A 25578-nucleotide genomic window follows, 5' to 3' on the forward strand; every position below is an offset into this window, starting at 1 on the left:
GAACCATAACAGCTACACTACTTAAAGCAACACTGTGTAACTTTTGCTGAGGAGAGACAAGTGTCCTCTGTGGCAGCAAGTGGTAATTACAAGAATAAAGTGTTGGACAACTGCCACTTTTTGTGTCTTTTCTACTGCGATCATAGTCTGTTTCATCGGACATATACTGTAGCTATTTGCTTGCCATTAGCGATGCATTTCATGTAGCTTTCTCCTCATCTTTCGTTTATCCCCTTTGCTATGAGGAATGGCTACTACATCCAAAACTGAAAAATTGCTGAGGATTTTGATTGTGCAGTAAGACAGCTCTGCATTTGTAATGCCCCTGTTTTGGCTGCTCCACAGTGAGAGAGACCTTTTAAACTGGAGGTAGATGCAAGTCATGCAGGAGCAGGAACTGTCCTGTTCAACAAATATCAATCTGTAATTTAAATGGAAACACTAGCTTTGATTATGGCTTTGTAGCACTTCAGTTAGCACAGGACCTGTGGTGGTCTTCACAGATCTTAACCCCTTAACCTTTCTCAGTTTCTTACAGTCTCCCAACCAGAGGTTGGGTCCTTTGGTCCTTATTTCTCCAGTCTTGCTGCCTGGATATCTGACACATCAAGGGGTGAGACAATGTTGTGGCTGATGCGTTGTCTTGGTCTCATTAGTAAGGTATGTATCTGTTTTTTAAACACTCTGCTGTGTTCCATCTCCTTGCAATATCGTCGTTCCTCTTGAATTCGCTTCAAATATCCAGTTGCAAAGGATTGATAAGAAGTAAAGCTGGCTATGACCAGTGGTGAGATTTTCTGATGTTACACTTTGGCCTGTATTTTGTCTAAGAGCTAAGGTGATGCTACAAATAGATAAATAGATCAAGCAATACTAGAGAAAGCTTTGAATAGAGGTCAGGTCAGGTTGGGGAATATGTGCAAGAGCACTTTGCCTCGTCGACGACTGTTGTCTGTATGCCAGAGGGTCCGTTTCAGCAACCTCTGAGAAAGCACTTATTGGTTTTTGAGGGGGAACTCTTCTCTTGCAGGTGTTGTCTGGCTGGGCAGAGCCTACAATCAGCTAACCTGGTACACCTGGCCAGTGTCCCTGGTTATTTAAGCCGGCCTGCTGAGCCAGTTCCCTCTCTCTCATAGCCAACCACCCACCCTCTTGTTCTTTGTTTTGGTTTGGTTTGTTTTACACTGACAACATGCACCACACATTGACCACTGCCATCATACACCTTCACACACCACTGATGCTTACTATCACACCTCATTGTCATTGTTTTTTTCTCAATAAATCACCATTGGTTGCAGTAAAACTTCTCTGTGCATCTCCTCCTTTGTTATGGCCTAAGTGCCAGTCATGACACCAGTGAATTAGTCATTTTTATCACAGTGCTCGCCTCCCTGTGTGCAACATTTCACCAAAACAATCCTTTTATTTGAGTGACACTGTTGCTGCATCCTGGCCTTAGCTCCACACAGTATGACTGTGATTGGTTTAAAGAAATACAAATATACACAAGAGAATGACAATGAGGTGTAGCCAGAGCATTCTACAGCACCAGATAGTCTGGCTACTGCTACGGTGTCAGTATTAAAAATCTTCAATACAAACATAGTAAGGCCTTCTTTTTTTGTTTTATATCAGATGGCCATAAAGCCTTTTCACACTTCTCAGACTTCTCTAGGGAGGTCTTACCCACTCACCCAAGTCACAACATGACAGGACTTCAGGGTGGAGAGTGAGAACGAAAGGGGAACCATTCTTAGAAACAAAACTTTTTCTAAAATACATATTTTTTACATTTTACAGAAGACTGAGGATTAAGTGTACTACTGAGAGAATTAAGTGTCCGTGGCTGAAAAATGTCAGGGGCATGATATGCAAATGAATATTTCTTTTTCTCAGGTTTCTCCTGAGAATGAAATTTTAAGCTCAATAAAACTACATGATTAAGTAAAGATTTTGAAAATAAGGTCAGATGCTTATATAATCCTTAGTAAACTCTATTTTACTAACAGTCCAAACATCAGTCTGTATTTGTGAGTCATAAATAAAGCTCCAGTGTGTGGTGGAATTTTCAGTGAATATCGTTGGTTTCACTGCTCTGTCCTTTGCCTTAGTAGCTCAGGTGAGCTGATACATAGAATTAACCCCAAATATGACCTCAGATTTAATAGCTTCCATGAGCTGAGTCACAGTGGACCTTGCTGACACCAATGTCTTTATTTTTAGGGAAAGAAAAGCATTTTGCCTTTATCTGTAACTTCAGCTCACTGAACAGAAATTAAACACTAAAGTTCAGAGACATGTCATAAAGTATTTGCATAATTATAATTATGACTGGGTCTCACTTACGTATGTTTGTACACTTGGTAATTATTTAATTTTGTTATTATTGAAACTGAACACCATAGATTTACAAAGCTGCAGTTTATGTCAAGATTTACAAATACAATTCTAGTTAGTTTATCATTATTTAGATAACAAAAAGGCTATTTTTGTTGAAAGAATATAAGATTTGTTGGATTTTTTTTCTCAGAAAGTATACAACATAGTGGTATTAGCCTGGATATGATCATTGCAAGTGATTCTCAAAGGAGCCATTGAAAAAGAGCCAGGACCTCTGACAAAGCATCAGAAATTCAAAGACTAAAAATTTGCACAATTTTGCAAAAACTTATAAAGAAAAGCTGCTGGACTTCTGGCAGGCTTCAGAGATATCAGCACAGTGTCAGAACATCTTTAAGTTTTTGCTGCTTGTGTGTAAGGCTTTTAATGGGCTGCTGCTCCTTGGTTTTTTGAACTCCTACACTCTCTCGACCCCAACGTCCTCTGAAATAGACCTCGTAGCTGTTCTGCAGTCAGGGCTGTTGCTGGATGGAGATCTGGCGTTTGAGGTCGCAGCCTTTACACTATAGAACAGCCTCCCACAGTGTATCAGGTTTGCTGCCATCACTGACACTTTTAAACTGGTTTCATATCATCTCTTTATATTCTTTTGACCTATAAACCCACATAGCATGCCTTTAAGTGCATCATTGAAGTCATACTGTGATAGTAGCTGATCCATCACCCTCTTTATACAGAACTGTCTCAACATTTGGTGACTAACAGCAGTCAAGAGAACAACAACGCTGTAAAGTATTGTAACAACTGTCAGTTGTTATGTTGGTGATGTGTCTTTCATTGAGATATTGTTCACTGTTCTTTTGTATTGTCTGTTTGTGATTTGTCTAACCATATTGTTTTATTTTTGCCATTATATTATCTAGTATGTAGTTGCTTGAATCTCAGAACGAAGGATGTAAATTAGCACTTAGCAGTTAGCATTAAACACTTTAGTTTGTAGCATTTCTATATTCAGTGAATGCACTATCCTTTGTATTCATCCACTTGTGTATTCAAATACTGTACAGTTTCAGGGTGGAGTCGCTGACATTTTTTTTTAGTATCCAGTGGTTTTATTGTGCTCTTATGTTTTGACTTTGTAGCAAAAGATAATTTGTAGCCATAAAACATGGTTCTTAAACTTATAAGATCAAAGGAAAGGATCGTAACATAAAACTTTAAAAGAAACACAGACTTTTTATTTTAAGTTCTCTCTTTTTGGTATAGTTTAATCAGAACAATTATCAACAGAGAAACCCAACAAATCCAAAGTTTTCTTTGGATTCCCTTTGAGCAAGCACTTGTGCGACAGTGGGGAGGAAAAAAAACTCCCTGCTAGCAGGCAGGAAGGAAAAACCTCCGGCAGAACCAGGCTCAGGGAGGGCGGCCATCTGCCTCGACCGGTTGGGGTGAAGGAAGCACAACAGAGATCCTGCACCAGCTGTTTGTGCTGAGCTGAAAAACAAAAACAAGTTAACACATAAACACAGAAATGGTGCAGTAGAGTGTTTATTGTGTGGGATCTAGGAGGAAGCTGTGAAGGAAAAACACACAGAAACATTGTCGATTGATTCCCTCATGAATCACATTTTTTTAGACATATATATGCTATATAATGAGCATTTGTGTATGCACACTATCTGTAGGGTCATTTGTACTAAAGCACAATTAAATTACCTCCGTGCTCCCTGTAATGTCGCTCCTCTTTCTTATCGTCTCTGGGTCTCAGGGTTCACTCATGGTGGGTTCAGTCCCTCGTCGTCATACTGGGGCCCTCTTTTCAGTCGTGGAGTCATTCAACGTCTCTCCTGAAAGAAAACAAACAAAACAGCACAGCAGAATCTGATCTAGTTTTTTTAAAGGACAGTATTTTTGGGAGCTTGTTTGGCTGCTGACAACGTCTTAAAAGTATCAATCAGACAGCCAACAACATGAAGAGTCTGAAATCAGCATGAAACTTACCTTTTTCTCTATATACTTATACCTACATACTTACATGGTGAGATGCAGCAAGCTGGGAATCTATGTGGCATCAACAACACCACTAATACTTACCTCTCTCCAGCCGCCAGTTTTACCCCCCCAGAAATCTTGCCCAAGTCCCTGGTGCTTGGAGGGCAGCTAAAAGCAGCTAGAAGCTCAGGGGTGGAGGTCTCGTGGGTAGCAGTGATTCAGGACAGTGGTCAGCTGCAAGCCTGCGAGCTGACAGCCATTGACCTGTGACCCACTGAACTGCAACCAACCGGGCCTGGGCCAGGCTGGATACAAACCAGTGAGCAGCCTCCCTCCGAGCCTCCACCCCAGAGCTTCCACCCTCCAAGCCTGCGAGCCGGCGAGCTAAGCCCCTCCGAAGAGTTCGCTCAGTGTCGACAAGCCGCAGAGCCGCCAGCCTACGAGCTGCCAACCAGACGAGTCTGAGCCAGCGAGCCGCAAGCCGGGGATCCTCATTCCAGGGAGGTTGGTGCAAGAGAGTCGCGACACTGCGAGCTGCAGCCTGGATAGCTGCAAGCCTGCGAGCGGTGCGACTGCGAGCTGGGGGCCTGGGAGCTGGAGCCCAGCGAGCTGGGGGGCGCTCGAGCTGGGGGCGCGGACGACTCTGATAACAGAAACAAGACAACATTTAAACATTTGCTTCATGAACACACATCAAATCATCATGAGGATTTACTGGTCATCAAATAATTAGCTTTATATGAGAACAGCTCATCAAAACCGTGTTCAAAGTCACGGAGGATGGAACCGTCGACTGTCGGATACAGTGTTGTGGTACACAGTGTGTTGTTGGAGATGACATGGACACTGTGCTTCTGTTAACTTCACTAGACATCTCAAATCAAAGAGCACAGTCACCACAGATGAGACTGAATGAAAACAATGCAGCAAACTTTACACATATTTGTCCCAAGAGGATATTTGAAGCAAAATTGATTAAAAGCAACTGAGATTTCAACTACCGATTTGTATTGACAGCTCTATGAAATAAACAGATATGGTTGTATAAAGTTCATGACTGAAGCAGCTGTCAACATCTGTATCATCATAGAGATGGAGACGGAGCAGTCAAGTTAGATAACAAAGTCAACAAATATCAACTTTTTCTCATATTCATTTCATTTTACCCTGAACACACCCCAAACTTTGGTGTAACATCAGAGCATCAGTTAATTCTCAGACTTCTCAAAGTCTCAAATACATAAACATTACATTTTCCAATTTGAAACAGCCCATCTCTGAAATAAGCACACAAATGTGTTCAGTGTGTTATTATTCTACAGGTTACAAACAGGAAAATCAGCAGAAAGGCTCTGTGTTTGACTCGGACTGAAAACACATTACACATAGTGATAAAATACGGAGTTTCAGGTTCCTCGATGACAAATGACAGATTCAACGCAACAGCTGTTTGTCGGACACTGAATTGAGTTCAGCTCTGAGCTCAGAACAACACAAATCTGACTGTGTTTTAAACAACATCTCAACATAAGTTCACAAACAGGATCATCACAACTTGATGCGCTTCTTTACATCTGCACGTTCTGACGTGCCCTCCTCACGGTTCTCCTAATAGTTCCAGCATCTCCATGGTTACCAGAATCTGCATTTTTGGTTATCTTTTGAAAAATGGCCCAGTCGCCATCTTGTTTCACTCATTTCTAACGCAAATTTCGACAAAATTGTTCACCTTAAACAATCAAAATAAGTTGTTTTTGTAACCTTCAGGTCACTACAGCTTTGTTAATACATCCCTCACATCTCCAGGCCTTTTCATAAAAGAAAACTCAGAAATAACAATTTTACACCACGTAAATGTCAGTATTACTCAGAGTCAACAAATATTTCCTTTTTATTTAACAAACACTTGTCTGCGACTGTTTGGGCAATTACTATCACTGCTATAAATCACAAAATTGCATGCGTAATTACGCACCTTGAACATTTGGTTTTAAGTCATGCTAAATTAATCGCGACCAGTAACAGTTATCTTTCCAAATAAGCACGCAAATGTCTAATATTCTCTCACTTTAACGAGGAGCATTTTATGAAAAATGTCCCAATTTCCATATTGTTTCCAAAACTTTGAATGCCAATTTTGACTAAATTTATGCCCTCAAAAACCAAAGTCACGGTTTTTCAAGTTACTGCAGCTTTGTTCGCACATCACTCACATTTACGGGGAACGTTAATACAAGAAAACTTAAAAAAATAAATACATAAATATAGTTTTACATCAAGAAAACGTCGGTATCACCCAAACTGTGGTTTTCGAGCAAATCATCAAACATTCTCTTACTTAAAAAATTCTATATTCATCTAATTATTTTTCAGTTTTGTTAACAGGTGTAAATTAGTGAATTAGGCTCATGAAAAGAACGAATGAAATTTCCTTACCGGCATGCTGACTCTAGGGTCTGCTGGCCTCCGAATAGCAGGTGATCTTCTCTGACTGGTGGTCTCTCCTGAAGGATGGGTCCCTTCTTCTTCTTTTCTTCTTCTTTTTTCCTTCTTCTTCCACGGATCCGATGAGTTTCTTCTTCCAAAGGTTTGTTGTTCAGATGCTTTCAAGCGTTAGATCTCCAAAGATTGCAGCTTTCCAGCGGTCAGGTCGTTTTGCAAAAGTCCTCAAAGTCCAAGTGCAAAAAGAGACAGAACTAAGGTCTACGGGCCTTTTATAGGCGATCGGCTTCTGATTCCATGACTTCCAAATAACGCAGAGGTGTTGCTATGGAGCTGAATGGATGATCTATTCTGATCACTTATCTGTTCTATAGCTGTTTTTTGCACCATGTACGTTTCCATCACCGCTGTCAGAAATGTATAAAGCTCTAAAATTATCTCCAACAAACAATATGAACCTTTTCTCTTAAGATCGGCCTTTCAAGATAATAAGAAAGATCACAAAAAGTTCAGCGGATAGAAAACATGACATCTTTATAGTCAGGCTGTTAAAGAATTCAAGGTTTAATTACATCAATTAAGATGTGAGCTGTTCTAATCTCTGCAGGAATTCTGATCCTTTCCTCTGCTGGTTTCTATTGATCACACTGATCTCTGCTTGGAAGAATTGGCAAGTTTTCTAATTTATTTATTTTTTTATGTTTTAGGCCAACTGTGAGTTTTCCCTGCTAATCATTGATATTTAGCCGACTGGCATCATGTAAGATGGTTTTAAAACGATTTTTAGGCATTTTTAACTCTGTTCCCATCCCAGTAGTTCTGTAAAATAAAATGTACCTTGCCTTCACTTTGAGAGGCCTACATTTTTCTGGGTAATGTCCTCAAGTATTGTTTTACAGTTTAATAGCTTTCATCATTTGCATCTACCTTTTATATATTATTGAGTTTATGATCCAAAAAACATTGGTCAATCAACTGTTGTTTGAATGAAAGGACAGAATTGGTCAAAAATATTTGTCACTGGGCGCCCAGATAGCTCAACTGGTTGAGCAAGCGACCCACGAAGGCAGCGGCCTGGATTCGATTCCAGCTCATGGACCTTTACTTCATGTCTTACTCCCATTCTTCTCCCTTCTTCCCTGTCTGCCTATCAACAAAAGGCCAAAAAAAATTTGTCATTGAACTGAGCCAGAAAAACTTTGGAAACACAATCACTTTTTTCATGTTAGCTGGAACTTCAGGGAAAATTCCACTTAATAAACAAATGTATATTATTACATTGGCTTTCAATGTGATCCAGTGCAAATACATGTCTCTCCTTATAATCATACAAGTACTGACAGCTTTGAAGTAAGATTTACAATTGCGACACACAAAATGTCCTCATAATCATGTAGGAAGTCAGACTGTGGTGGTAGCTGATCCATCACCCTCTTTACACTGCAAAAACTGTCTGTTTGCATTATTTTTAGTCAAAATGTCTCATTCCACTCGATTTAAGATAAATTCACTTAACAAGAGACATTTCAGCAAGATGGAGGGACTTGTTTTAAGACAATGCATCTTAAATATCTTATTAAGTCAAACAATCTTGAAATTATCTTGTTTTGAGTTGTATTTTACAAGAAAACTCAAAATAAGTTCAATACATCTCAAATTAGGAGGTTACATGAAAGCAAAAATCTATTTTTGAGATAAAAACTGCTTTCTTTTATAGCATATCTGGCTTATTTCAAGACACCTAAGCTTGACTATCTTGGTGAAATATAGCTTAAAATAAGTTTTCCCAGTTAATTTTAAGATCTCAGTATTCTAAATATCATATCTTATTTCAAGAAATCTTACCAAGCCATTTTCACTTGTTCTATTGGCAGATTTTCCACTTATTTCAAGGTAAAAGTTCCTTGAACTAAGTTTTTTTTTCTTGTTTTGAGAGGGGAATTTTTTCCAGTGTATACAGACCTCAACATTTGGTGACTTAAAGCATTTCATTGCAACTTTTCAAGAAAAATCATTAAAATAACAGTAGTTCATCACAAACTTTACAATTCTTCCTCACACTCAGTGCAATAAAACAGTGATAGTTATCCAGATACAGCACACAAAACCACATGCGTAATTACGCACGCTGAACCTTGGGCACTTCGACTCAGTCATGCTTATCCAACAACAGCCCTTCTCCGAAATAAGCACACAAATGTGTTCAGTGTCTTATGTGTATGCGCTTGTGTTTGCAATGTATTCATTTTTGCTGTTCCATTTGATCTATCATTTGTTTTATAGCTTTCTGTATCTGCTCATGCTTTTGGTGTTGCACATAAAGTTGGACTCAAAGGAACACACATTAAAATCTATGAGTCAGTTCATCCATCTATAGACACAGTAGCTGCTATATATTTAATGCTGCATTTCAAAATGAGGACATGCTCAATGCAGTTATCCGAAAATGCCAAAGAAAGTGTAAAACATGTTTACATCAAATAGTTTTGCTGCACATATGAGGACACCATATTATAGATGATTGATGGCACCACTGAGTGGGTGTAGCCCAGTTCATTGTTTGTTTTATGGTTACTTGTCATTGGAGATTAGGAAACCAGCCAAATGCTGCAGTTAAGTCCCTCACTGTTGGCTTTCTTTTTCTCCCCTTTTCTTTAGTGCCATGTGCAAAACACTTGTTTCGAATACATTTTGATGCAGTTCTGTTGGACTGTTCTTGATGCGTATTTTAATTTATTGCACTGTTCTTGAAGCTATCTTACTCCAGTGTCTGAGTTCTATGCTGATGAGCTCAGTAGGACCTGTATTTTAAGGATTTTATTTGAGACAGCTTCTTCCAAGTATAGTGATGCAGTATATTGCCAGTTTTGTAAAATAAATTGTTAATAATCTTCAAGTGAATGATTGAAGATTTATAATTCTCTTGATTTTCAGCAGTTTTTTTTCTTTGCAAAGATTTAATGGAATTAGAGTTTGATATTCTGCAGGTATATACTGAAAAATGACTGTGAAATCAATAGATATCAGCAATATACTATAATAAATTACAATGGATGCATCTGTGCTGCCAGTATTTTACTGTTATTTTAGTAGAAATCTTCACAGCAACTTTATTTGTTGCTAAATCTTCAAACAGTACCTTGTTTGTACCAAAGAGGAGCAGAGTGGGCTGCATTTTCAAATATATATACACACACACATATATATATATATATATATGTGGCTACAAAGTTCACAGCATTTGATTCCATTGTTATTTACACGATTTTCCAACTGTGACCAACCAAAATCACTGCAGGGCTGAAAGCACCCTAGCAAAATAAACCTTTAAAATCATATCTTGTTAGTGAGAAAGTGTTTGGAGTACAGGTTTATTTCACTTCAAAGTGTTTTTTTGGGATGAAATAACGCTTTGAAACTATAAGTTGTTGTTTTTATAACAGCCTAGTTTGGTAAGCAGCACTGTCGCAATAAACAAAGGTCTTAGAAATCCTGTCATTCAGCTTCAGTCCTGAAACTGCAACTTTCTCTGCTGCAGACACATAACACTACCTCCATAAACCCTTTTATAAAGTCCTCCATCAACCCATAACCTAAGTAAAAGCATATTGATTTTGAGCTTCTTCATGCATTTTAATGAAATTTTTTCAAATTCACTTCAATTTCTGACAGTACACTGTACTCAAAGGCTTTGGAAAAATAAAAGACTTGCCGGCCTGCAGTTATGCTTTTGTGGCACAATCAGAAGAATATTCTAATCTAGTTAACCCTTTGAGCTTTTTCTCCCTTTTCAAGCATTCCTGAGATAGTTTCTTGGAAAGGAAATGAAACCTCCTTTTAAAAAAAAAAATAGTGAATTCAAAGGAGATTGGTTGTTAGTGTGCATTCAGACTCGGATACTTGGAGGACTATTGAGGTCAAGAGAGTGTAAAGTGTATAAATAGATGCTGGAACTCAAGGTCAGGCAAGATGTATGTGTTGCATCAAAAGCGTAGGAAACGCACGCAGAGAAGCCTGTTTTAAATGTCGTTTGAAAAAATAATGGTAGTCAAGGCAGAGAAAAAGCCTCGGTGTTTATATTTATAGAAAAAGACTACCCCCTTGCTAATCAATAGTGTTAAAGCAAGCGACATTTTAAATGACCTTCACTCCAGAAATTCTGCTCAGTACAGCTGTGATCGTACATAAACATGCAGGGGATGTTACTAAATCAACACACACTAAGAGAGCTTTTATCAGTATCTATATAGGTGCAGTAAATGCTGGTAGTTGTGTCACAGATGCTACATTATCTCCAAGTGCTCAGTACTTGGTTCACAAACTGTTGCTGGTCCAATTTCAATTCTTCAATTTTTCCAATTACAATGGTGCAATATAATTTATTTCAGAGCTGCTGATATGAGCAGAAACTGCAATGAGTTTCAGAACACTGGGATAGACTGAGCTCAAATGGACTGAAAAGGCTTTGTGAGTGTTAACCATCAGACCTTTGGTTTATTAATTTCATCATTTCTTGTCTGATCTTCTTCATCACAATGAAACACGTTCAGAAAGAATAACACTTCTCACTTGCTCATCTCGCTTTTCATCACATCTCTACTTTTAATGCCTGCAGAGTCTGCTGAGAACTTGCTGGAAATTAACTTTCCACTTCGGTGAAAGCAAACACTGTGAAAGTCATTTTCCCCCGAACTTTTCAATCAGGAAGCATGTTCACTGCTTAGGCTCAGAGTTATTTTAAATATTTAAATGTATCATTGAGCTGTCTGCTTCATCGGGTATTCAGTTGTTTTGATTGTGGAATCGCATACTGATTGGCAGAGAACTGACATTTCATCTAAAGCCATATTTTGAAATTTGCTTCAAAAGAGTTATATATTTATTCCATCAAGTTACTATTATGATTGAGGATATACTGTATATGAAACAATGCTCATCAAACACTGTCCTGCATAAGGAATTATTTCAAGGTCACTTGTTATGGCTTCACTGCTATGGAAATGAGTCCAGCTGATATGAGAATACAGAGTGACCTTATGAACAAAGAGCTGAGGGCATCTGGAAAAACATCACATTTGAATCAACATTTGTTTTTCTAGGCAGCTCATTAGTTCACACACTGGACCAGCCCTTAACAGTTGAGATAATATTTCAGCAGCACAATAATTTTTAAATACCGCATTAAATCATAATCTTGTCCATAAACTTTCAGAAAGAATTCCACACAGCCTTTCACAAATCCCCCCATTTCCTAATACAGTGCCTTGCCAAAAACAAAAGTTGCCACCTGGATTTAACTAAGCAAACAGTTAAGAGCCTTCCATTGGATAATTACTGCAGTGATGAATACGTTTGAGTTGCAACAACTTATTTAACCCAAGCTGACGCAGTGAGGAACTTCTCATTTCTTAAACAACCATGTTGTAAGACAAATCCTGTGGTCATAGAAAGGATGCTAATCTGTCTCAGAAGGGTCAAATTATTGGCCTGCATCAAGCAAAGAAAACAACTCAGGAGATTTCTGAAACCACTAAAATCAGGCTAAGAACAGTCCAATTCCATTATTCCATTATTAAAACCTAAAGGATAGTAGTGAACTGTCATCTTTGAAGAACAAACGTGGTCGATCATGTGGTCTGTTCCAAACTGATGGGCAGATCAGGGTAAGAAGACAGATGGATGAAGTGATGCACTCATCGTGGTTAGTGTCTACCAGCCTGTGGGGGTTAGAGTTATGATCTGGGGTTGGTCAGGTTTAGCAACGTTATGTTCCCAAAGAATGAGGTCAGCTGACTACCTGAATATACTGAATGACCAGATCTTTCCATCAACAGAGTTTTTCTTCCCTGATGGGCATATTCCAAGATGACGATGCCAGGATTCATGGGGCTCACATTGTGAATGAGTAGTTCACGGAGCATGAAACGTCATTTTCACATATGGGTTGACCTCCACAGAGTCCAGACCTCAGCTCTATCGAGAATCTTTGGGATGTTCTGGAGAAGACTTTGTGCAGCGGTCCGACTCTCCCATCATCAGTATAAGATCTTGATGGAAAAGAAATGCATCACTGGACAGATATAAATGCTTTGACATTGCAGAAGCTTATCAAAACGATGCCAAAGTTAAAGGCAGTCCAACAAAATATTAGAGTGTGAAACATTGTGCCTTCAATGACACACAGTTTTATGGAAAACTCAAACTGTGGGAATACATATTTTAAGAAATATGTATTTATGTATTTGTGTTGAGTTCTGTATGTTTTTCTTACTGTAAGTCACAAATGTAGCTGTGATTGCAAAATAATGTCTCATCATTGGAATTCTCGTCATTTGAATTCCTACAGCGTGATTTAGGTTGATGAAATTGCTGCCATTTCTCATAGACACACTAAATGAAGAAATTACTACTTTATTTACATGTATATTAGAGTGGTCTTCTCAATTCTGCAGATTGAAGCAATTTGCAATTTCCATGACAGTTTATTTATTTAGAATTTACAACCAGGTTCTTAACTGGGCTGCTATGTAAATCTCTATCATCCATTTTGCACATGTTCAAGCTATCTAAAATGAAACCCCAATAAAAGCAGTATATGGGCCATTAGGGCTGCATATCCCGTGGGTTACTGTAGTGAGCATTACTGTTGGAACATATTTTTTAGATACAACACAACTATTGGCAGCATCAAGGAAAAGTATCGTGATCAAGCAAAAATCCCTCACAGGTCTGTTTGCAATCAGCCTCTTTGACTGACTAATTGGTATATTGGATTTATTCATTTTTAGTTCACCCCTGAAAATATTACTTGACAGCAGCTTCATATTTTGTACCTTCAGTGTAATTTTAGGATGAGTGAGTGTTTTAATATGTGGAACTTGAGCTGCTGGACCAGATGGAAACATCAGTGGAAACAGTGCCACCAGGGGGTTACAGGTTAATTATCTTAGTTTATAGTTCGGCTTTCCACCTTATTATCTTCTGCGTCTATTAATCTGATGTATTGACACCCTATGGATAAGGTTTTGTTGGATTTTAGGTGTAACTAATTATATTTAGTTTAAATAATATAGTTAATTTGTGTGGTATTTTTGTTATTTTCGTTTACCAGCCAGATGATATAAAAATCGTGAAACATCACACTGAGGGCCAAGCGAGGCAGAAATGTATTGGAAAAATATACACCTCATTACAAACACAACAGTCTCCCAACAGTCATACAAAAAGCGAAATCCTCTGTTAGTGCTGTGTAAAAAAAAGAAAAAGAAAAAAAAGATTCTGGAGCTGATTCTGCCCGCTGTGGCAGGTCTAAAGCAATTTCACAGACATATGGATACATTTCCTGGATCTTATCTATCAGCCGTACAATAAAATAACTGGTGTCGACATTACAGCACATCTGATGGGTGACCCCACAGCCTGTATATTTGTGGCCTTTAGAGGCTGTTGAATATGGACTTTTTGGATTGCCAGGGATAAAAGGCACCAATACCTAGTCTGTGCTAGCAGCACACCTGAGGACAAACACACCACAGAGACAGTATGCTGTTACTCATCATCACCCACACTGTCAGAACATATTCAATCAGATTGTTATATCACATTGTTTGGTTTTATTTGTCATATATTTAACATTTATTTTAGAAAAGATCCCCTTGTGAGAGCATTCCTGCGTTTTCCCTCCTTTTCTAATGGTCTCCTCCACCCTTATTAGTTTCACCTATGTCTTGTTTCCGCATGAGTTCTCCATTTACATATGTGTCTTCCCCTGTCAGTTTCTAGTTCATCTGTCTGTTTACCTTTTTCACCAAACTGCCTCTGCTTCTGCTGCCTGAGCTCCAGTCTGTTTATTGTGTCCTTCCCTGTGCTTTAGTGTCTCCCAGCTGTATTTAATTCTCCTTTTTGAAAATTTTCTTGGTTACTTTTTGACGTCTTTTATTGGACTTTGTTTGTTCAGTCTGCCTGGGTGCCTTTTCTTTGTTTTCCTGGCAGCCTCTGTTAACCCTTTCGGTAAGTTTTGGATTGAAGTTTGTTTTCTGCTACAACCTGATGCCTGGCGTGTCTGCATTTGGATTGTTTCCTGATCCCAGCATAACAAGATGGATTTGTTTACTCTGCACAAAGGAAGCAAAATTAATGCCAGCTGTAATTAACCATTAAACTTATGGCAAGCGTTAGGAAGGTTGCATCCTTCCAGTCGTTAATGCAGTTATTGAAGGGAAGGTTGCACTTGAACTCGAGCAGTTAGGTCATTATCAGTCCTTTGATATATGATGCAACACTCATCAGCATCAGATATGATCAGTTAGCTGTAATATTAAAATGCTACTAATGTGAAAACGTCAGTAATAATGTGATGTACTGTATATCTGTGTTGTACTTTTAATGCTTCTCATCTCACTTAATTGATCATAAATTTGATGTTGACTTTGGTAATTTACATGATAAGCAGTTTGTAGCGAACCACAAATCACATGTAAATAAAATCTTTGCCTCTGGCTGACTTCCTGTCCGTGCTGTACTTGATGAAACAGACTGAGGCTAATGGATGGCATTTTAATGCTTTAACTGTATTATACATTAAGCAGTACATGCAACAAATATCCCTGTAAAATTAGAGTAAAATACTGGCAGCTGTATTTTTTGAAGCTGTTAATTACTGTATTCTACTGTAGAATGTGAGGTTTACGGTAGAGCAGTGACAGTAGTGGTCAACAGCATTGGAAATATTTATACATATTTATTATTGCAATTTACTTAAACACTTAATGACTGTATAACTGATTGCAGTACTCTATGAAACTTTTCAGCACGATACTTTTTCCATGTAGCGTTGCCACTGTGGCCAACATTAAAATTACCTGTAAATAACATTTTCTTCTTTAAAAAATTATAAACACTACTGTGAATTGCAGACATATACTATAGATATCAACATCTTTATGATACAGAAATGAGATCAACCAACTCTGTTCGACATATTAAAATGCATATTGAGCTAAAACATCAAAAATAATTAAGGATAAGGCAAGTTACATTATAATAGATTGGTAACATTTATTCAAAGGCTGAAATGTATGGCAAATTGTAGAGTACTGATTATAATTTAGAAACCAAAGAAAAAATAAATTTAACGTATCATGTAAAAAAATGTAAAAATGAGTCAGGCATCAATATGAAGTTAGTTATAACATCATGTAAACTACAATATATATCATCTAAACAGCACTTTGTGATCTGTTGTGTGAGAACTTTTTGTGTAATTTCCCCCATTTTTTTATTTTTAATCTATTTATTTATTTTTACAGTAGCTGGATGTTCATGGTTGCTCTTATTTTGGATACTAAAAAATATCATGTTTTTCTATATTTAAGTGTGCTTTGGAAACACTTTATACTGCTGATAGAATTTGGTAGAACCTTTAATTTAACTTATTGATGTAGAAATATATCTGATACTTTAGAGTTACTAAACACTGTCAAGTGAAGCAATTAAACAAAGCCCAACTAACTTTCAAAATGTGTCCATATTTATTTATAGAAAGTAACCAACGGGTAATTTTATTGTCCTATTTCGTGTATTTCTAATAATTAAAAGCACTTGAGCCGTGGACATTAATAACAAGTTTACAGTTGCCGTTTTTCTGTTTAATCCAACTAGTTTTGCATGTTTTAATCAGTGTCTTATCAGTGTCTTACCAAACTTAGGACTGACATTTTCTGCACCTGTTCAGAACTAAAATTTACAGTTACTATAGTAACCAATAGTAACGCACTGGTCCGTCCACAAAATGACTCCGTTCTTGGTCCGTTTCCAAAGCTGTCCGTCGGGAAACAAGTGCGTCTACGGTTTTGCTCCGCCGTTGTACATTAACAGAGGCGGAGGGCAAAATTAGCTTGTTGACAACGTGGGACGCGGAAGAAGTTTCAAAATTCTGAATACCTGTCAGAGTTTTAATTGGAAACGTTATGTAAACAGCAATTACTGACACTGTTTAAACTGACTGCAAGTAAGTGACATTACACTTAGAAAAATTAACGTTTACAGCTCCGTCGCTGAACGAGGTTAAAGTTGACTTTAGCTAAACTAGAACAACCTGTTCTTGGTCGATTTTTACAATGGACGCGGTCATAAAATTCACCAGTCAAAGTCAAGGAAGGGACCGTATATTCAGGTGAGTGGACTGCTGTATTTGTGACCTGGTTATAAAAACTGAGGGTTTATTTTATTAGTAGAAAGGCGAAGTTACGAGGTGAGCGTGAACCAAACGCTGAGTTACGAACTTTCCTCCCTGACGCTTCTCTCCGTCTTCTTTTAATACTTCAGGGCAACCCAGTATGCATGTGCACTGGCGATATATTTACTCCGAAACCACTCTGAGAGAAAGGACCTTGTGGCGAAACTTAAAAGTCTGGAGGCCCACATGAGCGCTGGACGAAAATGTGAGTATGAAGGGAAGGAGTTGAAAGGGTCATTCAGTGTTTATGGCTGCTGTAATGAACTCCAATTATAAACCACACAGCTACTCCCTGTTGGGCTGAAGATATCTATCGCGGTTATTTAAACTATTATTGACCATTATTTAGATGAAAGATTTACCAGATAAAGTGTGAAAATTTTATATTTCCAAGAACCAAATGTAAGATTGATTTGTTTTAATAACAAACCAAACAGATTCTCACATTTATTGAAAGCAAAGAACAGCAGCAAGCACATTCTTACTTGATAAATGCATCAAATGAACAACCGAACAATCATGATAACTCTCAATTTCAGCTAATCTGTCTTTGCCCTCTCAAAATCTGTTCTTTTTTTCATATTAACATAGTAATATATCAGCAAAGTCAGGTAGAACTCCTGCTTTCCCATTCTTTAAAGCCCCATGACACAGGAGCTGATTCACAGAAAAATCTAATTAAAGCAAAAAAATCGTTTAACAGTCTCCACCTCAGTCCAATTTATGGTCAGTTATCCACCATTTTTGGCAGCCACTTTGTTCATGGAAGTATGTTTTCATAGAATATAACACGAAAAGACCAAAATGGTCCTTGTTGTGCAAAACACAGAAACCGATCTGCTATTTTTCAAAATGTGTGCACACTGCATAGCACTGACCTCTTATGGGAAATTATGAAAGCAAATGGAACATTTGTGTGTTTACTTGTATCCATAAATATATGGCATTTGCTTTGTGAATAGCAGCGAGACCTTTTACACTGAAGGTCGATATTTATTTCATGAAAGCGTGTTTGCTTTTTATGCTGTTTGTATAGGAACCCTCCATACATCATACCACTACCACATTGCTATAAATGCCATTTATTATTCAATAATAGATACCCAGTTTATCAAAATCAAACTGTATCTCCATGAATACTGATGCGTACAGGCATTTGTTAAAAGCACAGTGTGACAGTGAAGACATACATAACATGTTGAACAAACAGTAAACAGTATACATAACATGTTTGTGAATGATGTTGCAAAAAGTGATCCGATCACGTGCGTTCCTACCTTTTAAAAGTGTGATCTCACATAGCTGGACTTATTTCCACTGCAGTGGAGAACAGTCAGACAAAATTTCAACAAGTTGAGGATAAATTAAAGATTTTGTTTTCTCTTTGCCATTCATATCCATTCAGCCCATGGGCTTAGAAGAGGCTTTTTGTAGCAACATTGAACTCTGTAGCTTTTTGTTTTTCCCCACTGTGAGCTGAGATGAACACTGTAAGGGTGACTGCACTGTCTGCTGTTATGTGGACTGCCTGAGACCATTCACAGACAAGTTCACTTTAGAATCCGGAGGGAATATGGAAACTTTTTGGACTTTATGACTTTAGAATGAGTTCAGAATTTTCAGAGACTGACTCGACATGAGCTATACATGGAAATGAAAGATATGGCAATGCCTTAGAGCAGGGCCAGGGGAAAAAGACCTTGTGCCACTTTGTGTTGTTGCAGTCGAGCTGAAACAAGGCCAAAAGCCGGGACACAGAGAACCAGACCTGGCTCTGTCAGACCAACACTTAATTATCTATTCTCTGGACCAGAGCTGAAGCCATGGGGCTCTGCTGCCTCTGTGTTCGGCCTGCCTGGTAAAGTGGTGGGTGAAGGAGACATTCATGTCAGTTTAAAAATGAAGCTTTTAGGAAGATTTGCCTGTAACATGTTGTCTGAAGGGTTCAGAAAGTAAAGTTTGAAAGGAAGAGCCTAAACCAGAAAATGGAGTGAAGAGAGATCTTTATTTCTTTCATAGAGTGGCAAATATTTCAGATTCGTAGCTGATTGATTGATTAATTCCTTTATTTTTGTGTCAATCACACAAGCGTGGCCAACCCTCATGTGTTTACAAGACACAAATGCACTAGTGATGCAGAAATACATCCAAAACACACATTGCCTTTTATCCCAGGCCTGGCAAAGAAATTCCTACATGAAAAAGGTTCCTCTTCTAAAACATAGCTCAGGCTTTTCATGGTCATCCAACCAAAAGAAATCAAAATAAACATTGGACATTTTACTGAAAAATACCTCTATGATGTCTTTGTATACAGGACAGTAAAACATAAAATGAACCCTAAACAACACTGGTCCATAATACGTGCAATATATGCAACTGCCACTACCTCTTGTGCAATATCCAATTTTCATCCTGTATATATGAACTACAGTTTCTCTCTTAATTTAAATCCATCCTGTCATTTTGTGTTTTTTGTTTTTATTATTACAAAGCTTTCATATATATATATATATATTTTGTACTTTGCACTGTATGGCCTGCACCTTACCTTTCGTTGCACTTGTTGCAATGACAATAAAGTGAATCTGAATCTGAATCTGAATCTTATCATCAACCTTCACCTACATTACACAACAAACAAAGTCAGTCCTTCTCTGTAGTAGCATCAAACCTCCCAGTCTCTAAAGCTAATGGTAATGTTCCTGAGTGTAACTGTGTGCACAGGGATCTCTGTCTTTTGCCTAAATTATACTTCACATAAGTTTCCACACTGTATTTGTCCTTTATAAGACAGTTAGTTCTTAACTTTGGTTTATATCAAATATAAACAGTTTTTCTCTAAACCTAAGAAACATATAACTCCTCATCTCCTAAATCTCACAGAGTAACATATTGTCAAAAATAAATGATGCGTTATTCAAATGAAATAAAGATTTTCGCTCATTAGCCCAGGGGTGACGATTGGAGATGCCCCAATTAAATATGTTTTTTTGTCAGTCTCTGATTGGACATCTTCACCATTTGGCATTTATGTCTGATGTTTGGAGGCTCCCATCCCATATCTCCAGTAATGACCAAAACTGAACTAAATCTATGGACTCCCAGAAATGATCGTATCACTCTGTGATGCACTGCATTACAACTTGTATTTTCCCGGAAGTCCCAGAAACATAGTCGGCCACCAAGCAGCCACATAAACTGTATAGTTGTGTATAATCCTATAGAATCCTAGATTACCACAGTGCTTAACTTTGTTCACTACAGATCCCAGAGCTTGTAGTTTAGTTTAATGTAGCTTAACTGTTTCTTTGCAGTCCACTGGGCATTGCGATTATGAAATGTTGACCTGACATTTCATATTAAATTGATTACTGCTCTAATACGCTCTTATTTCTTCCTCCTTTGTCAGTGTTCAGGCTGGGAAACACAGCAAATTCCATTGAGGCTGCTAAGCGAACCATGCAACTCTCTGACCGAGTGCTGTCCCTGTGCCTTACCGTGGCCAACATCAACCGTGCCCTCTACTTTTTCTGTGACAATGTACTTTGGGCCAGAAGTGTCGGTCTTATCCGCAATATCGACAAGGAACGCTGGAGCGTAAACGCCTCTCGCTGCTACTTCTTCTCGTTAGTTATGAATCTGACCAGAGACGTTTATGTAGTTCTCCGGTTGATGCTTCAAAAAGCAAGAGATAAACGCTGTAGACAGAAAATGGATCAGCATCTGAGTGAGAGTCCTGAAGTCGCTGAAGCTGTCATTCCTCAGCTGGATGCTTTTATCTTCCTGCTTTTGGAGTCCTTAAAATCAGATCCAGCTCTTGCCTTGGACACTCTGAAGAACATTTGTGACCTCTTCATTCCCTTAGATAAGTTGGGCATATACCAGTCACACGGAGGAGTGATTGGGTTTTGTGGTCTGATGTCGTCACTGATTGGGATCGTCACCCTCGCACGGCCCACATTAAGAATCAAACCGTAGCAAGGGTGAAGATAAACTCTGCTGACTAACTACTGATAAACGGGTTAATCATGTTGAGTGTTGAAAGGATGTAGTGTCACGTAGCCGGAGCTGTAAACCTTAACCTGGTGAAATGAGCAACACAGTACAGGGACATTTGGTAATATTTATGTATGATTTGTTTTACATCAAACTCAAGTCAGCAATAACTAAGTGCTTGCAATTTTCTACAAATACAGAATTTAATTGGTTTGTACTACATTTTTTGATTATCTTTAAAACACTTTTTTCAAAGGGAGCAAACCAAGTTGATATAATATCCGTGTGCATTATTTTGTATCATTATGTTTGTATTTGAAGACTTGACTATTTTACATTCCTGCTTTCTATGACACCACACAAAACGCTAGCAGTTTTGTAAGTGCTTCCAAGTCAAGGGCTCTTTGCTCATGCAAGTGTTGGCATCTACTTTTGAAAAGTGTTTCTCTGGGATGTGTTTGTCACTTTTATGTGAACTACTTTCCTCTGCTCTCTACTTTGTGATAAAAATGCTGCAGAGTCAAGAGATGAATAAGTTGCTTCTCAGTCAAATGTGCTGTCGGAGGTAAAAATCATTTAGAGATTTCAGGGGATATCATACGTGTTTTGAATTTTTCATTCTGCCATTCTAAGAATGGAGTTTGGCTGAGTCGAATAATTTAAAGAAGGTAGAAGGTAAATAATATGCCAGATTCTTAATATATTGTCAAAAAATTGGATGCTTGTGTGTTTTGGTCTTTATGACACAGAGAAAGTGCTTCAGGGTAAACCCAAAAACCTTCAAATTCCCTGAGTAAATGTTATGAAAAGTTCATAGTAGCGTCATCCAGTTCAGATGACTGAATAATTTCACTATCTCGGTTGATTGAAAGGTCAATAAAACACTATTTTATACACATTAAACTGTGTTAAAATTGTGCCTTTTACTAACTACGTGTTTTGTATTTAAACGATGTTAATAATCGCTGAAGCGTGTGAGCACTGACTGCTGAAAAACGTTTCAGAAACAGAGTAACACTGCCCTCTTGGGGCAACATGACACCTTGCTGAATTGAAAAGAGCTTTATTTTTCAATTTCACTGAGACAATACACTTTTTTGAAAGCTTTTCTTGAGAGGATGACATGATAAAGCATCCACCATCAAAAATTGCAAAAATATATTCCATTTCCCTTTCACCGTACTTTGAGTTTTGCTGTGAAAAGAATGAACAAACTATGCCAAGATGAATCCCATGAAAGAACAAACATACAAAGCAATAAATAAAGAAATTTGTTCTCCTAGGTAGATCAAATGCAGTGATTTGAAACAGAAACAAACGCTTGATTTCACATTTCCATTGAGGAGGAAATTTCTCTAGTACCAACAAACCAAACAGTATGAAATATGTAGGAACGGTTTGCTGGTCTTGAAATTCAAACAAAATCCAGGCCATTATTTCAAATACACATGGAAGCAAATATTTAGTGAATGACGATCGGTGTCCTCGAAAGCCTGTGAGTTTTACAAGGCCAGTTTTCGTAGCTGGAAAAATGATCAAATTAAATAGAAGCCAGTGCCAGTACAGTTTGTACTTTTTTTTTTACAAGTCATCTGAGATAAACAGGAAACAAAGAGCAAAGCACTTTGAAAAGTGGCAACAGTGTTAAACTACAGATGTGTAAATACTGCTGGCCAAAAGGGTTTTTTTTGTTTGATTTTTTTTCCAGAATATCAATAATAGTTACGTGCAGAATCACTCTGCTTTGTGAATGAAAAGGCACCTTCAGTAGTTAGCTCCTGCAACAGTTTTTTAAAAAAAGAAAAAAGATGACAATTAGCACTTGAAAAGCCCCTTTTATCAGGGGTGTGGTATCCCAAAAACACACAAATGGCACAATTATCTTTATCATCCTGTGATTAGACGGATATTTCGCCCAGAGAGTGTCAACCATGATACATTTAATTGATCGGTATTACTTAAGTGGTAAATGGGAAGCCATTAAATTGAAATATTTAAGTCAGTTGTTTTGACTTTCAGGCTGTTGATGATCTAAATGTTGTTCCATCGTTAATGATGATCAAAAATGTTTCAGTACCTCTCTGGTTTGAATGAAAATATACTAGGCAAAGTACAAATGTGCTCTTGCCTTTTAATACAAGTGAACCTATTTACTACCAGTACCAGAATAAAGCACACAGGTGTTAGAATCTTAACGATAAGAGGTCATGAGACAATATTAAAACACTTCTGTAAATGTACCGAAGCTTTAAAAATCCCGTCTTTTTTAGCTTTGGTAATATTTAACACTCAAAACTGGCAAACACTTCCTGGGCTTACAATGATCAATGTTCCAATAGTTGGTGCCGATCAATATTCCTTTTATATGTGCCAAGACAGAGTAACGGCTGCTCGTCTTAAATCCTTCAAACACACCAGAGCACTTACTGTAAAATGTTGATTTGATTGCAAAAAGATCTGCTAAATACGTGACAATAAAACCACTGAGTATTTGCACTGAGCGCGTTGATTTGTAACCATTTCTGCAAAGATTTTTTTCTTTTGATAGAGGTGCTTGATAGGATTGGACAGTGAATTAAATTCCTGTACAGTTCATGATTATCTGACAGATAACGAGACAACAAATGAAGCAAAAAAAAAAAACAGATTAAGACATAAATTGAAAAAAAAAAACTAGAACAGCACAACTACCCAGTAACTAAACTTTTCTTCAAACTAAGAGACATTTACAGAAATAATGTGAGAACGTTGAACTGTGCAGGTAAAACCAAGGACATTTCAGAACAGAGGTACCAGAACCATGGAAATGTTTGACATACAGTACATGTTAAGGCAAAAATATCAACTTCATTCTCTCCTTTTAAGCCACTATTAAGACAACAGTTGTGAATACAGCTACATTGATGCAAACGTCTAGAGAACACTGAAATTTGATCACTAATTCCTACATCAGGCCACGGCTAATTAAGGTGAAATAAAAATTACAGGTTGTGGTTAATCAGATGCACCTTGTTGGGTACAAACAACTCAAGAAAGTCTCTAATGAGTCTAAAAGCCCCGCTAGCAGCCCCTAAAGGTCAGCCCACTCCTTCCACCTCACTGAACCAAAGTGGTTTAACTGAGTGAGCGGTCCACAGTGCCGTCCTCCCTGTGGGCTTTGTTAAAGGCATTTCTATCACATTCAGCAGAATAACATCCAAATGTAACACACACTGAAGTGAATTATTGTTGCTCAACCAAAATCCCACATTAAACATCATCAAGACTTTAAGCGAAGTAAAATCATAGTAAATAAAAGTGTACTGACTAGACTGATTACCGACATAAATACCCTGTAAGCTTTTTAAACTGAATGGAATATTGAAAAGCTTTCTATCATAGAGCGATGTTTAATTATTCATCTACAGCGTAAACACGGCGTGATTACTGTATGCGGCATTATCCGTAAACCAAAAGACTTGAGAGATGCTTGAGTCGATAACGCTGTTTTTATGACATAATAAAAAGGCAGTTCATGGTTCTGTAGGCTACATGTGGGTGAAATCGACACTAACAGGGCACGAGCACTATTTTGAAACCAGAGTTACAGTACTGTGAGGAGTCGTTTTGTGGCATTTCAACATTTCTCAGAAATGAAGCAGGACATTTGTTGAACGCTACGTGATAAAATTCCTTACAATAAAAGCCAGAGAAACTGTCCTAACCATTAATTCTGAGTGAAAACAAAAAGTAGCACGTTTTGAAATTGTGAAATAACTCCGCACGTCATGCTTTAAAGAGCTTCATGTCAGATATGAGCGCGAACTTTTGTGTCCTCGACAAATTTTGCTACGAGTTAGGATCCAGTCAGAAGAGAGATATACTGTTCTTTACTGTCCATATGTGATCTTTTACTTATAACTTCTGAATATTTGATGTGATTGAATATGTCATCATTTCACTTTCTGTCAGCGAAAAAGCAAATAAAGAAATTCCTCTGTATTTAAATATAAAGACTTTAGTAGCATTTGTTTACCCCTAAGATTGATTGTACCATCACTTTAATACTTAAAAATCAACACTTTTACTCTGACAAGGTAAAGGATATAATAAAAATGCAATTAGGCAGGAAGGATCTCATGTGTCAGCTTTCACTGTGTCATCTGACCATTTTACAGCAGAACAGAATCCAGCCGTTACAGCGATAATCGTAGCTGAAAACCGTAGTGTTAAAGGGTAACATTTGATCACGAGTCGGTGGTCTCAGCCTCGCTCCTCGATTCCATTAACACTCCGAGGAGTAAAGTGAATAGTGTCTCAGCGACTTCAGGACCCAGCTGGGCAGTCTTTTGGTCCATTATGAGTCTTTTGGTCCAGTTGTATTCCACCCTGCTGAGGGCAGAGGCCAGTCACTAGGAGAGTTCCTGTGATCGGTCATAATCTGTGATCAGGCCTTTGATATGCGACAGTTTCTTATGGAGGTACTCGCATCGCTTCTTCTCTTCCCTGTATCCAGGAAACTTCTGAGAGAGGGAGAAAGAGACACCAGTGAGCCTTTAGTACCTTAGATTTCAATCAGCATGGTG

At 38.0% G+C, this 25578-nt stretch overlaps 2 protein-coding genes across 2 annotated transcripts in view; one reads left to right on the forward strand and one right to left on the reverse strand.

Annotated features, from left to right (window-relative positions):
• Window positions 1–16632: 16632 nt before the first annotated feature.
• Window positions 16633–21916, forward strand: pex11a (peroxisomal biogenesis factor 11 alpha). Its single transcript, XM_023295392.3, has 3 exons — window positions 16633–16951; window positions 17104–17219; window positions 20427–21916. Exons 1-3 carry the CDS (start codon window positions 16896–16898, stop codon window positions 20993–20995), a joined length of 741 nt encoding a protein of 246 aa, XP_023151160.1. The 5' UTR covers window positions 16633–16895; the 3' UTR covers window positions 20996–21916.
• Window positions 21917–22060: 144 nt separating this feature from the next.
• The window catches only part of LOC111585784 (RNA polymerase II elongation factor ELL), a 28790-nt gene continuing 25272 nt past the window's right edge, over window positions 22061–25578 (reverse strand). The window contains exon 12 of the mRNA XM_023295391.3: window positions 22061–25515. Coding sequence (XP_023151159.1) covers window positions 25405–25515 — 111 coding nt within the window. The 3' untranslated portion in view covers window positions 22061–25404. The remainder of the gene's footprint in view (window positions 25516–25578) is intronic.

The sequence above is a fragment of the Amphiprion ocellaris genome, chromosome 3 (genome assembly GCF_022539595.1).
Source record: "Amphiprion ocellaris isolate individual 3 ecotype Okinawa chromosome 3, ASM2253959v1, whole genome shotgun sequence".
In the NCBI taxonomy this organism is placed as follows: Eukaryota; Metazoa; Chordata; class Actinopteri; family Pomacentridae; genus Amphiprion; species Amphiprion ocellaris.